General features: G+C 44.0%; 1 protein-coding gene across 1 annotated transcript in view; it reads left to right on the top strand.

Annotated features, from left to right (window-relative positions):
* Nucleotides 1–7,877: 7,877 nt before the first annotated feature.
* Nucleotides 7,878–17,674, top strand: part of TMEM110 (transmembrane protein 110) — a 65,828-nt gene continuing 56,031 nt past the window's right edge. The window contains exon 1 of the mRNA XM_006892234.1: nucleotides 7,878–8,112. Within this exon, the coding sequence (XP_006892296.1) occupies nucleotides 7,953–8,112 (160 nt within the window). The 5' untranslated portion in view covers nucleotides 7,878–7,952. The remainder of the gene's footprint in view (nucleotides 8,113–17,674) is intronic.

Raw genomic sequence — 17,674 nt, forward strand, 5'->3', positions numbered from 1 at the left:
TTTCAGGGTGATGCAGAACATGGGGTTCCTGAGGTGGTTCCCCCTATGGCTGTATAAGGAGTGAGAAGAATTCTAGAAACCTCTTTGCTTAACCACACTCACACTTCAGTGAAATTTTTATACCGAATGTAATCTCAGTCTGAGGAATCCCACTCAGCAGCTCAGTATTGTTAGGTGTTTCTTATGACCCAAATGAAGTTGACATAAAACTCCTGGGCAAAGGTTTCCTAATGATTTATTCTGCCAGCTGTTGTAGAATAAAAGCATTTGCTGTACTGACACCGCCATGAGGAATGAGGAAAGACACACATCTAACTTGAGCTTGCTGCGTTTAAATGGTTTGCTTTGTTGAGCGCTTTTTGTAATTACCCTAGGCGTCAGCAAATTATAATCTAGTTCCTCCTCGTCATGATTTGAAAACGTTTAAAATGGCAAACTAAGTAAATTCCGAGCAACTATACAAATATAAGGTAATAGGAAGAACTTGTAAAAGCTGCATCTGTAAGATGACAACCTATAAGAGAAGGAAAACACAATTTTTCCCACTGAAAGAAGAGATAGATAAGTGCTAAGGCTGCACCCTGTCAACAAAGGAAACTTGTAAAGAACCAGAAAAACAAACCATCCCCGAGTCCTGATTCTCAAAAGCTTCACTTTACTGTGACATTTAAATGGATTGTGATGTTTCCCCGTTTCATTTCTCTCCCTCCCTCTGCCATTTTCATGAACATTGGCAAAAAGTCTGTAATCTGAATACTTTCTTCATTGGATAATTCATAAATCACCTTAACTCGAGCTCTCCAACCAAATCCTTATTAAAGTATCAACTCTACTTAGGTTACTACAAAACGTGTCTGGGGGCGGGGGAGGGAATCTTCACTTAAGTAAAAGTTCATATGTATGAGCGTCCAGTTTATAAAAATTTGATTAATTCTAGGCCCCAGGGAGTTGGAAGGACGACCCCGTCATGGTGTCAGTTTGGACTCATTGTGACCCTACAGAACAGCATAGATTTGCCCTCCGCGGGTTATAGTGCTATATATCTTAATGGGAGCAAACTGCCTCATCTTGACCCATGAAGCAGCTAGTAAATTTGAACTGCTAACCTTTCTAATAGCAGCCTAATTAATGGTTAACATGCTAAGCCATTGGAGCGTCTACTCTTGAAGGGCCACATATGGGAACATGTTAGCACTAAGCAAGTAGGTATTTCGGGTAAGTGGTGACTATATTAGTAAAATATCCTGGAAACTCAGTAGTAACGATACTAAGGCACAGGATCTCTGAAAGACAAACAGTGAAACAAGGAAAAACAAAACACTTATGGAATTAATGTTTAGGCTTCACTTAAGTATCTCACTTAGGCAGAGAAAATGTTTTTTCTATAGGAGAATTTAGCCAGTTCACCGACAGCCAATATGTTGTTTGCATCTCTTTTGACTTCTGTAGATACAATAGAATTTAGAACTACCTCCTCTCACAACACAAGAGGACAAAGCCCCAGAAAGCAGAAACGTAAAGCCCTAATTCTTCTCTAGTTGGGAAAGAGTCTGGGCCCAGGAGGCTTCTATTTCTCATTCATATTCTTCTTTGGACCATGATTACTCAGACACAGCTTCCTCTAAGACAAAGAGACTGATCCCACACTGGATATGGAAATGGGATGGATTTCCCATATCCTGCATTCTCCTAACGATCTAGTTCATCAGGCAACTAACTGCACTAAGGAAGAATTGTATTTCCCCCAGCCCTTACCCTAAACCTGGAGTCACTGCCCTTAAGTCAGTTCCAGCTCCCTGACCATCCGTCAGGCTTCCGAGGAGAATTACCAGAGGATTATGCATAGGGCATTTTTTATATGTAAAATTTAGACTACATTTGGTTTCAGGGTTGTCAGTACTGGGCTTGTCAGCAATGACAGTCAAATTCTTATGATTTGGAAACAGCTTTTCACAGTCCACCGTGCTGAGTAAAACAAACGTATGTTGCCCAGAGGAATGCCAGCTTTGTGGGTTTTTTTCAGGGACCAACTCTTTCATTTATGGAGGCACATTGGAAGGAGACTGCATTGTCTGGATTTCTCTTAGAGTTGATCCATAGTGTACATGAGGTCAGAAAGAGTTTCTCAAGATCGTTTTTTTAATTTTTTTTCTCCTTAAAAGTAAAAAATAAGTTCATTAACTCTCATTTTCTTGACTCTTGAAAAGCTGTTTGCTATGTCAGACTGTCAGGCAAATCTTTCACTGCATGGGCAGATTTTCTGTTGACTTTTTGACTGTGTAATTTAGACTTATGGGGATTGAAGTTCCTTCGGTTGTAAACGACTTCCATCCTCAGTTGAAGCAGAGTTGATGTGGCTAAGGCAGATAACACACTAGCTGGGGACCAGCCACTTTTAGTGTTTTTCTTTTGCAATGTAGGTGGCTCTCAGCATCTCACTTTTAGGAATATGACATCATGGAACAGTACTTAACACTCTCTGACTGAGTGGAGCTTCTTGCCAAGTATTTACTAAGTTATGACAGAGGCATACAAAGCCAGTTCAGAACTTGGCTTGTGTATGCATCTCCTGGAAGTAAGATAAATCTCATGGTGTGTGTGAAAGAGTGTGAGCATTGCACCATAGTTTCCTAAGAACTTGATTCCATTTTAATTCCTCTCCAGTTCAGTAGTTGACATGCTACCTGAATAGCATTTAAAAGTGGTAAGAAGGCCTTATCTGGGGAGGACTCAGAATCATTCCCTTTCATAAGCCAGAAAGTATTTCCAGGGGGGACACAGAACACCAGGTAACCATTAACAGCAAGTGACAGTTAATCTCTATGGGGACGTTCCCTGGCAAAACTATCATAAGCACTTGAATTTACTCAACACTACTCACCAAAGATATACTTGGGAAGGTGGAGAGACAGCAGAAGAGAGGAAGATCCTCAACCAGGTGGATTGATACAGTGATTGCATCAGTGAGCTCAAGCATGCCAGAGATGGTAAGGATGGCACAGGATAGGTCAGGGTTCAGATCTATTGTTCACAGGGTCGCTGTGAGTCATTCGGTGGCACCTAACAACAACTTTGCCAAAGACTGTTCTATTCAAGACCCCATTTTGGCTTTAATTGATTTCCACAGGAGCTCTAAGCCTTGATTTTGGAAGTTCTTCTTGGGTTTTAACTGCAGTAGATGGATGTGGCTTGTGTGAGTATATACACGTTCTAAAATGTCCTGGGCAGGGACTTTGTTGGCCTTAAGCTGAAAGAGAAGGCATCAGTAATGGAACCAAACCTAAGTCTTGTTGGAGACCAAGTGTCCTGTTTGAAAAGTTTCATATCTTTGGTTCTCAGTCCACTCACTGCAAGTAACCCTGGTCATGTCCTCTGTCAGAAATTCTGTAGGATGGTGGCTTCAGAATTAGGAAGAAACCAGCCACTTTCAATGTAGTTTAGTTCTTTTTTACCCACTTTAAAACATTTTGCTAATGAATTTTTATGAATCCCATATCCTACTGGAAAATGCATATATTTTGGAAATTTGAATTTGCCCAAATAAACCACTTATGGAACTGAAGTTTTGGCAGAGTTTTCAAAGTCCAATCCAAACTGATTGATTTGGTCCTAAACCCGCCCACTTGGGTTTTTTCCATCAATACTTGCTTGAGACCACACAGCTTATTCTATGTTTAGAGTAACCTTAGGGGTGAATCTTCTTCAGGACATTGATTTTCTTGGTTGAACTGTTTCAGAAAATTTAGATTCCAAAAGAATGAGCAAGGGGTTGTGTGGAGAAGTGGGCATAAAACTCCTTTGTTTTCTGACTTAACACATTGGTTGGGTTTGTACTTGTGCTATTACAAAAGCTGAATGACCCATTTAACATAAAGGACTTCTTAAAGGGAACAAATCACAGCCTTGCTGGACAAGTCTGTTAAAACAGTAAAGTGCGGACCCCAGAGGGCAAGGATCTCCATCTCATTCTGAAGGTAAACGGTGATGTTGACTGGTGATGTGGTGCCATCATTGCTGATGGACATGCACATTCCAAGGTCACGTGGACAACTCCCATCGTCTGCACTGCTTTTTCAGTCTTAACTCCACGCCTTGCTTAGCTCTGGTAGCCTATCAGGGAGGAGAGTGCACTACAAACTCTCAGGCTGGCAGATGAAATCTACCACCTGCTCCCTGGGAGGAAAGGAGCAAGCTCTTAACGTGATTTGCAGCCTCTGAAAACCCTCTGGAGGGTCAGCCAGGAGTCAGTTCTGACTCTGAGCATAGCTAGCTTAGTGAATGGAGGTGGATAAATTGTGTCCGGATGATGAAGACAGACTTTAGGAGACAAAGTCATAATGCAGATGAGGTTGAGGCAGAATTAGAGCTTGGCAGCACCTATGCTCCTTTTGCAAAAAGTATCTGGGGAAGGTGATATGAAGTTTGTTTTGAACTTTTAAGTGTTCCTTTTCCTCCTCTTGCTCTTTTTAAAAACTACTCTTTAAAGACAATCAGCCTGGCCAGGAAAGGACTCCTGGCTGGTTCTAGCCTCATCCTTAGGCCTCTTTCTAACACTGACCCATTGGAACTGATGCACTTTGGTGAATGTATTTTGCCTTTTTTTTTCTTCAATTGCTTGTTTAGCTATTGCATTGTATCCTTCCTCCTTGGTACATTCCCCTTTAAAATAAAAAATAAAAAGTTAACACACTGAAGATAAAGTACACACTCAAGGTGAATTACACACAAGAATATTAAAATAACTCACATCAAATTTGATGGTATAACTTCAAAGGATTAAGAAAACAATTTTATATTTTGGATGAATATTTTGTGTGGGTTTTGGTTTTGGTAAATTGAGAGTGTATATAAACTTGTATCTTATGGCATTTTGTAAATGGTTGTGAGAACATTAAAATGCATCTTAAACTGTATTTAACTTTATTTGTGCAGCTGTGAAAGCAAGGCAGCCATCTTGAGAATAAATTCTTCAAAAATCTTTCTGTTGAGGCCTAGGGTATCAGCTCTTCACAGAAGAGAAAGCTCCTTCTTATTTTAATAAAATGAACCTTTCTAGAATTCTCCCTCTCCTTCTACTGTCTGATCTTGTCCCCAGAGTGGGTTTAGACGTGTCTTTATTCTAATTTAAGAATAGTAGGAAGAACAGATTTTCCCAGCAGCAACCTTGTAAGCCGGCATTGAGGAATCTGCCCTGATGTCTGAAAACTGCTGCCTCTTCCAATATATTTGATACCTCAACAACTTCAGGATCCCCCCACATTTGGCTATGAAGAGCAGTGCTTTGTCAAAAATGTCATCCCCTCCCACCCCAGATCAACAAGCAATTTCTCTTGAGCTTTCTGTATCTTCAAGAAATTTATAGTTTTATTCCCAAATGCAAGCACTTCTGCTTTAATTGCATATCATCTTTTTTGTTGTTCTCTCTGCACAAGGACTCTTAACTGTTGAACATCTGAATAAGATCCTTTCTTAAAGGCCATCATGCAGTTCACCCATTTATTTTCTTAACTTGATGCACTATATTTCCTCATAGTCAAAAGTTGTGGAGAGTTTTTAATTTTATAAATTAAACCTCTGTTTAATGTAAAAAAAAAGGGCTTTGATTTTGATGGCATGTCCTTTGTGCCAGGCACGGTGTTGGCTTCAAGGGTGAATAAAATACAATTCCTGGCCTCAGGAGGCTCAACCTCCAACTGTGGGAGAGAAACGTGGTACAGCCACCTGACTTAGTCTGAGAAGTGCTAATGAGGCAGCAGCATAAGGTAATGTGGAAGCACCAAAGAGGGAGAAGACATCAGGCAGGCCTAGGAACATGAATGGCATTTCATGGGGCACAGAAAAGAATAGCATTCTGTGCAGAGTGCCATGTTTAAGTACAGACAAGTGCCAAGTTCACTGTACAGGACTAGCCAGAGGCTTGGCAGTAGGGATCCAACAGCATTTTTGTGCTGTATCTCATCGAGTTAATATTATCAACCAAGAAAGTTTGTGAATATTTAACATCTATCAGTGTAATTTCTCGATAATTATCTTTTAGAGAAAAATTTCCCTGGAGATAGAACAAAAGTATGTATTTACTGGGAGAATATGTGTGTACATGGACACTGGGTGGATACAGTAGAAAGGATGAGGGCTCTCTGGAACCAATAGAAGGTGTCTAGAGAATAGGCTTACATCAAGGATTCTGAGGCTCCATCTAACATACTTTGGACATGTTGTAAGGAGGGACCAGTCCTTGGAGAAGGACATCATGCTTGGGAGGGTGGAGGGAGAGCGCAAGAGGGGAAGGCCCTCTATGAGGTGGATTGATTCAGTGACTGGGATAATCAGGGATGGGAGTGTCAGAGACAGTGCGATTGGCACAGGACAGAGCAGGGTTTAGGGCTGTTGTACATAGGGTTGCTATGAGTCGCAAGCGACTCGACGGCACATAACAACAACAACAACAAGAGACTAGGAAATAGAAATCCTGAGAGAAGTAGATAAGTTCGGAGAAGTTACAGTAAAAGGAGATTAAGCATATATTTGGAAGGGGATGTTGGACTTTTGCAAATGCCAACCATTTGGGGCTTTCTTTTAAGGAATTGCACTCAAAATGTGTGTAGTGGTGCCTCCTTACTGAACCTGATCGGGTTATGTGAATACAGTTTCCAGGATAAAACTAGTCTTTAATAAAGTTAGGTTTTTCATGAATGTTGTTGTTGTTGTTGTTGTTAATTATTATCTAGTTGGAACCGACCCATAGTTGACCCTCCAGCGAGTTTTCAGAGGCAGTAAATCACATAGGAGGGGATTGCCCAGCTCTCTCGTGTAGCAGCCAATGGATTCGAACCACGATTCTTTGAGATTGCAGCGTAGCTTCTTACCACTAGATCTCCTTTACCGCTGTTAGGTAGCCATTTTTAAAAACCTGCTTTCTGAGTTGATTATGACTCTCATGATCATCCCCTCAGGTCCACCAGGCTCTAAATCTTTAAGGGAGGAGAGAGCCCATCTTTCTCCTGCCGAAGGGCTGGTAGCTTGTAACTGCCACCTTTTGGACTAAATATTCTACAGCTGACGAGTTGATGAACGCAATATATGGTACTTGTAACAGGAAGAGAAGTAGAAGGACTCTAAAGGTATAGGTTAGACGTGCGGTCAAATTAATCTTCCGGCTTTAGGCTAACTCAGGTTTTTTACTAAAAATGCAGATTATTTTGCCTCACTTCAGAACTACCGAGTCGCTGAGATGGGATTCAGAAGTATTCTTAAATTCTCCAAAGGATGAGAGATTTACCTGGAAATAAAAAAGGACTTTGTCACGACTGTCCCCAGCTCCTGCTCTCCTTAGTCGGATCACGACATTCCTAGGTCCCACTGCTGTCAGTGTGGTCCCTCTCACCTGGGCCGTCTTACTGCGGGGCGCCCGCACTGCTATCAGTGCTGTCCCGCTCACGCTCACCTGGGCCATCCTTCCTGCAGGGAGATCCCCACTGTCCTCCGTGCAGCCCCTCTCACCAGGGCTGTCATACCTGCGGGGAGGTCCCCCCTGCCCTCCGTGCAGCCCCTCTCACCAGGGCTGTCCTACCTGCGGGGAGGCCCCCACTGCCCTCCGAGCAGCCCCTATCACCTGGGCTGTCCTACCTGCGGGGAGGCCCCCACTGCCCTCCGAGCAGCCCCTATCACCTGGGCTGTCCTACCTGCGGGCGGGCACCCATGGCCCCGCCCATTCGCCTGAGCCTGAGCCCCGCCCCCTAAGAGGGTATCTGCCCGCCTCCTCGCCGGGTTCAGCCAATCAGGCGCCGCAATCTCAGACGTCGCGTTACGCGCGGCGCCGAGTCGGCCGGGCGGAGGTCCCCGGCTCCAGGCTCGGGCTTCGGGCTCCGAGCTGTGGGCTCCGCGGTGCGATCCGGGTAGACAGCGAGGCCGGGAGGGCGGCGGCGCTCTGCGTCCCTCCGGCCGGACCCGCCATGCAGGGCCTCGCCGGGAACGCGAGCCGCGGGCTGCCGGGCGGGCCGCCCTCCACGGTCGCGTCCGGGGCGGGCCGCTGCGAGAGCGGTGCACTCATGCACAGTTTCGGCATCTTCCTGCAGGGGCTGCTCGGCGTCGTGGCCTTCAGCACGTTGTTGCGTGAGTCTGGGACCCCCGCCCCTCCTCAAGCCCCGCGCGACGAGCCGCGGGCCCAAGCCCGGCCTCAGGCACCCTCAGCCTGGATAGTTTAGGCCTGGGGACCCGGGCCTTGGGGCAGAGATGCCTTCCGCCTGCCGCAGCCCAGGCTGGGCATTGCCAGATTAGTACTGAGCCGCTCTCTTTCTCTCTGCAACCCCGTGCACGTCTCTCTTCTGCGGTACCCGCCTAAAACGCACCTTCCTTCCAATCTACTCATGGTCATCGTGAACTGAGGTTACCCCACTTCACAGCCTGGGTCTCCGACCCCTGCTAGTGGCATCCTCTACGAGGTCTTATCCTGCGCCTCGCTCTATGAACCCACATCCCCAAATCCCCAGGCTGGTGCTGAGCGAGCGCTTTTCAGCTCTTTGACATCCTAAGAATTTAACATCTCCTGTTACCATTTAAATCTCACCACCTTGCATCATCCCTTGTAATGCCTTGATCATTAAGCCCGTGCGTTTCATTTCCCAGTGCCCCCTGCCCAGGGTGGACTTTTCCCTTCACTTTATTTTTCCTTTTACTTGGTGCAGGAGCCACACAAACTCCTTTCTTCTCTGTACCACCTCCTTTCTCCCACTTCTCCTTGCATAAGCCCACCTGTTCCATTTCAAGCTTCTCTAACCCAGATTTCTAAGAGTTTCCCTTCACTATTCCCTTTCCCAATGCACTTTTATTATTTAAGTTCCAAAATTTAATTCCCCTTTCCAGGACTCTTGGGTAAACTAATGGAAAAGGAAGCTCAGAAAGCCTGGAGAGGTTTCAGAATCCCCAGGCTAAGTCACCAGGGCCCTTCCTTGGGAGTTTGTGATAAAGAAGGCAGCCCCAGATGACCCTGCTGAAATACTCAGAGTTACACCCCATTGTCATTTGTGCGGTTGGGTTGAGGGTTGTATTTTCTTAGGGTCGCAATGAGTCGGAAACGACTCGACGGCACATAACAACAACAACAACAAGCTCTTCTCATTGTTAGTAACAAGAAACTTCAGTTGTCTTCTAGGCTGGCTAGTATCCTTGTGATTGATTGCATTTGATGAGGAAGAAGGATTAGAACTTACCTGCACTGAGGCCTAAGTTCCAAAGATGAGTTGCTCCCAAAACTTCCCTACTCTGCTCACACGGCACAGTGGGGAGATGCTGCAGAAAGTATGCCGCTGGGCACTGGGGAGGGATGCTGCAGCCGGGCCTGTGTGTCCTACAGGATGCACTTTGCTCCCGTTGCAGCTCTTCTTGCATTCATTGTGGAGCTTCTGTGCATGAACGCTAAAGACACTCTGCTCCTGGACACTACCCTTTTGGTGCTTGTTTTGATTAAGTCTTAGACCAGTTGCCCTGACTGTGCTCATTTGTCAGTCTTCACCCCCCTCCAAGTTTAGTCCCTTACTTGCCTTGCTGTTTTTTCTGTTGAACAAATACTCACTTGTTCCCTCAGAAATAATTTGTGACAACTTAGCCAGAATCAGCTGCACGGACTTGTGTGTATGGGGGGGTGGGGGGGATATCACGGCCCTCCCACCTCTCGTGGCTCCCGCTGACCTTCCTTTCTCACTGAAAGAACTACAGTCTTCATTTTTCTACTTTGCTCCCGACCCTGACATTTCTTAGCCTGCCTCTGGCTGTTTTCCTGGATGAGATTGATGCTGATGGGCTGGGAACTTATTCCCGAGGGTTTGACACTTGTGATACAGAGAGGAAAATATGATTACAACAGAGCGGAGTGGCTTACAGCTGAGAAGTGTGCCAGGTCAGATGTGTTCAATGTGGCCGTGCTGGGCCTGTGAATCTTTAGGGATGAACTCACCTCTTCATTTAATGTTGTCATGCTCTCTTATACAAATCCCACTTGTGGTTGGTACTCTTGGCTAAGGCTGGACTGGAGTAGTGAACTCCTCCACAGTTATAACACCTGACTTGCCATGGGAGGACTTTGTGGAAACGGGCAGTTGGTCCTGGCATGACAGAGGGTAGAAGCTATGGGAAGACTGGTCCGTCCTGGATAAAGCAATAAAGATAAGAATAGAACCTCATTCCCTCACGTAGAAACCAACAGAGCAGCCCAGGGCACAGGACCCTAGAAGCTGGGTGAGAAGACTCCTGCCTTACCCAACTGGACCTAATTTCAATCAAAGAAATACCTTTTTATCTTTTAAAGTCATTGATTCTGTTAAACTAGGGCTCTTCTCTCTTGAACTGCTGTGAAAAGGAAAGTCCTTCAGGGGTTTCTCTGCTTTTTGCTGATAAGGGGTCATTGCTGATAAGGGATCTCTAGTGGCATTGTCTGTATGCAGTTAAGGTGCTAACCCAAAGACCACCCCTCTCTGTTGGTTCTGAGCCCCCTCAGCATTAAGGGGGAAAGATTGGCAGTCTCTTCCCAGCAGAGTGAAAGCCTTGGAAAACCAGGTGGAGGGTTAGCTAGGAATAGGTACTGACTTGACAGCGATGAGGTTGCTTGGGATGGGCGGGTGGGGTGTTTGATTTTTATTTTATATTGATTTGTATACAAAATTTGTATGCATTGTGTTTCACACTATTCTTCATTCACATTGTATTTTCATACAATCACTCCCATGCATTATGTTTTATAAAATTAATCACCATTGGACTGCCCTCATCACTGCCCTGTCTTTTCAGGTCCCCCCGGATCCTTCCCATTTCCTTTACCCTCTCCGTCCACGCACCAAATTGTGCAACCCTGTTGTTTTGCCGCTGCCCATCCTCACCTCTCCCCCCACCCCTTGGGTTCTCATACATGTTTTCCTAGTTATCCTACTATTTTTACAACAGTGATCTTTTTTTTTTAATTTTGTGTGCGTGTACCGTCAAATCAGATCTGACTGGTACAGGAGGATATTGCGCCTCCTTCTCCGGCAGAGCATCTGGTGGATTCAAACCGTGTTCCTCTGGGATTGCAGTGCAGCTTCTTGCCACTAGGCCACCAGAGCTCCCCTACAACAGTGATCTTATGCAGTATTTGTCCTTTTGTGACTGGGATGTTCCACTCAGCATAATGTCCTTGAGCCCCCCCCCCCCATGTTGTGTATTTTTTTCAATGCTGCATAGTATTCCACTGTGTGACTATACCATAGTTTTCCTATCCATTTGTTAAAGGGCACTCAGGTTGCTTTCATCTCTTTGCTATTGTAATAACACAGCAGTAAACAGGGGTGTTGTGCTCATATGTCTGTTTGAGTCATGGCTTAGATTTCTTTAGAGTATATTCCTAGCAGTTGCTGCATCAAATGGTATTTCTGTTTCCAACTTTTTGAGAAAGGACCAGACTGCCTTCCATGTTGCTTGTGCCATTTAACATTCCCACCAGCAATGAAAAAGAGTTCCAATCTCTCCACAACAACCTCTCCGGCATTTGTTGTTTGCTACCCTGTTGAACTTTGCTGTCGTTGCTGGGATAAAGTTTCTCGTTTTAGACCACTTCTGTTCTATAGTGTGGACTCTTTTTCTGAGCGAGAAAGACTGAGGTGAATCTCATCATTTAGATCCCTAATTTGAGTGAATCCTCAGACCACTGTCTTCATTATGTTTCTTTTTCTTCCCATAAAATCACCCTTTTTCTCTCTTTGCTTACCATCTTGCTATATTTTCACCTGAGGCTTTTTGCCCAGGAGAAAGTCTTCTCAGGTAGAGAAAGATGTCTTAGACAGCAGAAGATTTCTGATTCTTGCCTCGGCCCCTGGGATTTGAGAGATTTCTCAGTCCAGGCAGTTGAGAGTTTTTGTGCTGGGTGTCATCTATAGCCAGTTCCTCAAGCTACATAAACACACAGACATTACAGGCCACCCTCGGAGGGCATGTCCCGCTGTCAGCATCGCTTTGTTAATACCACGAACTTTCTAGCTTCTGACTGCATGTATACACAGAAATATGAAACTCAGAGACACTTTTTAATTTTTCTTTTTGTGTACCGTCAAGTCAGATCCAACTGGCACAGGAGGAGATTGCCCCACCTTCTCCAGCAGGGTATCTGGTGGTTTCGAACCATGTGCCTTCAGGATTGCAGTGCAGCTTCTTGCCCCCAGAGCTTCCTTCAGAGGCACATTTATAAAGTACTCCCCATGCTGGGTTTTCTGGGATGTCATGAAAAAGCATCAGGCACCTGAATAGAACAATAAAACAAAAATGCCATGAGTAGGTGAGGTTTGTCATAACTTACCCACCAAACATCCTTTTGTTTTTGTGACTTTATCTGTCACCTGTGACTGTGAAGTCACTCAGATGGGCCGTAGAGCAAAGCTGACTAGGCCTGGAGCTCAGCAGACTGCTTCAGTGCAGGGCAGCCCCCCAGCTGCAAGTGCAGTGGCCAGCTGTCAGCCAGAGGTCACTTGCAGCCAGCGCGTGTGTTGGTATGTGGGGGCGTTTGCTCTCTGGACATGTGCATGCAAATCAAACCCAAGCTGCCTTCACCATGCACAGTCAGGGCTCTGGGCAGAGGTGCTGAGAGATCCGTCTTTAACAACCAAGTATCTGAGAGCATGGTTGACTCTGCCTGCCAATTTTATGTTACTGATCCGGGTACTGGCCAGCTGGGAGAAGGGGTCTGTGTTTTAGGAAAATATTGCTGACATTGAGAAGTGGTAGCCTTTTTCCCGAGGCCCAAAGTACAACCACAGACCAACCCACTCCACTTTGAAGTCTTAAAAAAAAAACAAACACCCTTAAATAAGAGGGTTGTTTGTGTTTTCTTTCCAGGTAAACTGGCCCCTGCCGTGTGTTCTACACTCCGGTTGGAACACCCCTTCTTCTGACCTGTCCTGTGCTAGATTTTATCCTAAAAATACATCTAAGTCTAAAAAAGAGTGTAATGAGCAGCTAGCTACCTTCTCTCCATACCAGTTCAGTAACTTTTGAGAATTTGTGAACGATTTCCTGTATCTTGTTGCACTTGGTAAATTTTGGAAAAGTGATTTGAAAGTGTATTGCAGTCATCATGACACCTTACCCCCAAACACTTGAGATGTAACTTCTGAGAGTTACCTCCATAATCACAGTACTATTGTCCCATGTAAGGAAAGTAATCATAATTCCTTATTATTTAATTGAATTTATAATACATGTTCACATTTCTCCAAATACTATAAGTCTTTTCTAGCTAGACTTTTAAAAAATGAGGTCCTGTCGAAGTGTACACATTACGTTTGCTTGGTTTTGTTGTCTTTCACTGTACATATTTTTGTTTTATGACATTGATGGCAAGCCCCACTTTGTGACAGCATCCAACCCACTTCTCCCTTGTGGTGCTTATTCTATTAATCTTCTCTACCCCCTTCCTGCCGTCTGGGCTCTTGTATGGTTAATTGTATAGGGTACCATTTATAGTTTGATGTTGTATGGAGGACTAAGTTCCTGCCTGATGTTTCTGTTCACCTTATAGGCCCGTTATTGTTTGACGCACAGACTTTGGGCCTATTGTCAGGAGACACCAGACCTTGGAAAAAAGACGACATGCTAAGAAAAGTAGACCAATCTGAGAAAGAGAAGACCCTGCACGGGATAGAGTGACGCACAGTGTCTGCTACAGTGGGCCTAGCATAGTAATGATGGTGGCGATGCCACAGGATAGAGCAAGGTTTCCGTCTGTTGTTCACAGGGTCACTGTGATTTGTAGTGAGCTGGACAGAACATAACAACATTGTTTGACTGAAAGTTGAGCCACGGCGATGCGCTCAGTTCCAGGCTCAAAGGGTGACTTAAGACTGGGCAATCAGAAGTTCTACTGGTTTCTGTCAGATCAGTAAGCCTGGTTATTTTGATAACGCTAAGCTTTGCTTTACATTTATCTCACACTTTATCCAAGACCCCGGATGGTGATTCATTTCAGAGTGACCAACAGTGATAGCTGAACACCATCCACTTCTTTCCACCCCAAGGTTGTGAAAGTTGAGTTTCCAGAAGTTCATTCATCTTATAGGCTGTTTCTACACAGCTTTGATTTTCTTTACTCTTCTTTGGTCCAGACAGAAAGAGATGCTTAATTGCTAGCTTCAGTTCAAGAGCTCAAAGAGTAGACACCGTGAGTTTAGTTTTAAGGTGAAAACGTTATATAGCTTTTTATTGTTATTATGCCTAAGGAAACAACATTAGACCTTTTTACTGCTTTATTGTTGTTAGATTCTGTCAGTTCATTGCCACTCATAGCTGCCCTGTGTACAACGGAATACAGCACTGCCTGGTCTTAGGCCCCCTCACAATTGTTATGTCGGAGCCCGTTGTTACATCCACTGTGTCAGTCTGTCATTGAGGGTCTTCATTGAGGGTTTTTGGTGTGTTTTTTTTCTGATCTTCTCCTTTACCAAGTACAATGTCCACACCAGAGATGAGTGTCTCTGAGACCTGTCATGATCAGAGACATGCTGCTAACATGCTGAAAGTCTATGAATTGAAGTCTTTTCTATCTTTTTTATCCTCCCATCTAGAAAGCTTTCTGACTGTATATTTCTAGGCACATTTGATTGTTCTTCTGGAAGCCCACAATATACTTGATATTTTTCACCAGTACCTTAATTCGAATTGCATTGATAAAGTCAGCTGTCAGGGACCTCTCAAGAGTACTGAAGAGCAACGACGTTAGGCTGGAGACTAAGGTGCACCTGATCTGGGCTATAGTCTTCACAATTATGTTCTATGCATCAGAGAGTTGGACAGTGACTAGGGATGATAGAGAATTGATGCCTTTGCACTGTGGTGCTGGAGAAGAGTGTTGAATATACCATGGACTGCTAGGAGAACAAATAGGTTTGTCCTGGAGAGGATGAAGCCAGAATGCTCCTTGGAATCAAGGATTCTGAAACTTCATCTGACATACTTTGGGCATGTTGCAAGGAGGACTGGTCCTTGGAGAGAGACATCATGTTTGGGAGAGTGGAGGGATGGTGCAGGAGAAGACCCTTGAAATGGATCGATTCTGTGATTGGGGTGGTGGGAGTGAGTGTGTCAGAAACGGGGAGGTTGGCACAGGATAGAACAGGGTTTAGGGCTCTTGTACACAGTGTCGTTATGACTCACAAGCGACTCGATGACACATAACAACCACCTTAATTCAAAGATTTCAATCCTTTAGTCTTTTGTATTTATTACATACATAGCTTTTTCATGCATATGGAGCTGTTGAATAGCCCATGACTTGGATCATGTGCACTTTAATTCTCAAACTGACATCTTATAAAGAGGTCCTCTGTGGCAGATTTGCCAGTGCCATGTATCTTCTAGTTTCTTGATAGCTGTTTCTCTAGTCAATTATTGTGACTCCAAGTCCTGTTAAATTCTTGACAGCTTCAGTTTATCCAGTTGTGGGGACTTTTGTTTTCTTTATGCTGAACTCTAGCACCTGCTGAAGACAAGAGTAGTTGATTTTTATCAGTAAGCACTCCAGATCTTCTCTGCTTTCACCAGGCAAGTTTGTGTCATCCACATATCACAGATACATGTCTTCTTCTAATACTGATGCTGAATTCTTTTTTTAATTCTTGTTCATGTAGTTCAGCTTCGAGAATTATTTGCTTAACATTCAAATAGAGTAAATATGGCGAAATACATATTCCTGCTGCACACTTTGCCTAATTCTAAGCCATGCGGTATCATCTTCTGTTTGAACAAGTGCCTCTTTCTGTTACAGATTCCATATCAGCATAGTTAAGTGTCTGAGATTCCCATTCTTCTCAATGTTATCCATCGTTTATTCTGATCCACACAATCCAGTGCATTCTATAGTCAATAATACACAGATAAACATTTTTTTTTCATTCTCTCCTTTCACCCAAGATCCATCTGGGATTGGCAATATTGTCCCTTACTTCATGCATTCTTTAGAATCTGGCTTGAATTTGTTATACTTCTATGTTGATGTACCATTGCTACCATTTTTAAATTATCTTCAACAAAATTTTGCTTGCATTCATAATATTGCTTAATAATTTCTACATCCTATTGGATCACTTTTCTTTGGAATGGGCCCACATAATGGATTTCTTTCAGTTATTCTTCCAAATTTCTTTTCATAGAAAGTGGATGCTTCCAGCTTTGAAGTAGTACTTTGAAGCATCTCAATTCCTGGAGCCTGGTTTTTTTAAATAGCACCTTCAGTGCCAGCTTGAACTTCTGTCATTAGTTCTCAGTCATATGCTTCCTACTGAGATGGGACCAGTTCTTTTTGAATACAGTGACTCTGTATTCTTTCCATCTCCTTTTGATGTTTCTTACATCGTATTGCCCATACAATCCTTCATCACTGCATCTTGAATGTTTTCTTCAGTTCTTTCAGCTTCAAAAAGTCTTAAGTGTGTTCTTCCCCTCCCTTTTTTTTTTCTTTTTTTCACTCCGGATCTTCCAGTTTTCATTAGAGTACTTTGCCTTGTTGAGTTATCCTTAGAAATCATCTGTTCTGCCCTTTTCCATCATTATTTCTTCTGTTCACTTTGGCTACTCTGTGTTCCAGAGGCATTTTCAGAGTCTGTTTTGACATCTGTCTTCATCTTTTCTTTTTCCTCTTCTTTTAATGACTTTTTGCTTTGTTCATGAATGATGTCATCACACAGCTTGTCTGGTCCTCTATGATTAGTGTTCAGTGCATCAAATCTAGACTTGAGATGGTCTCTAAATTCAGGTGTCCTACACTGACTCACAGAGACTTATTTACATTTTCTTCTGCTTCTACTTGAACTTGGATGCGAGTAATTCTACAGTTGGTCCCTGGCATCATTCTGACTAATAATGTTGAGCTTCTCTTTCCATAAACATAGTGATTTGATTTCTGGGTGTTCCATCAGATGAGGTCCACGTGTACAGTTACCATTTGTACTGTTGGGAAAAGGTATCTGCAGTGAGGTAAGTAGTGAATAGTTCATTCATCTTGCAAGATTCTGCTCTGTCCTCTCTATATTGTTTCTTCCACCACGGTTGAATTTTCCTGAGATATTTCCAGCTTAACTTTCCAATCACCACTAATTATCAATGCATCTTGATTGTTCTGATTTTGAGCTGTTTCTCTGAACTCACGTCTGTCTCCTGTAAAAGAGGAGTTTGGTTTGGAAGAGGCCTTCGGTTCCTATTAGTGTGTGAGTGTGTGTGTGTGTGTGTGTGTGTGCGCACGCGCCACACATATGTACACACACCTCCCAGACAGTACTGTACCTGGGGGCAGGTGACATGAGTCTGTGTCACTAGGAATGATGGTACTTGTTGAGGGAACTTTAAATCAGATCCTAAAGGTCTGTTTTCCTCTTCGCAATTAATAAGTTATCTCTGAGACAATGATACCTTGAGATGGTATGAACAGCCTCTTCTCCAGTAAGCTTTCATCCCATTATCCTGTCTTCCTGTTTGCCTAACAGCACAGGGAGGGCCTGTTGGCTCTGGAACTGGAACTGATGGCAGCTCCCTCTCCTCCCTCTGCACTGTCAGCCAAGGCAAAGCAAGAAGGACTCTTTCTGTCCCGGGCTAGTATTGTGCCCAAGGGGGAAGCAGTGTGGTCAGGATTCGATGCTGGCTGGTTCAGGGTCTTTATATTTAGAAA

This window comes from Elephantulus edwardii, unplaced genomic scaffold (assembly GCF_000299155.1).
Source record: "Elephantulus edwardii isolate Elephantulus edwardi_28Jun2011 unplaced genomic scaffold, EleEdw1.0 scaffold00113, whole genome shotgun sequence".
Classification (NCBI taxonomy): domain Eukaryota; kingdom Metazoa; phylum Chordata; class Mammalia; order Macroscelidea; family Macroscelididae; genus Elephantulus; species Elephantulus edwardii.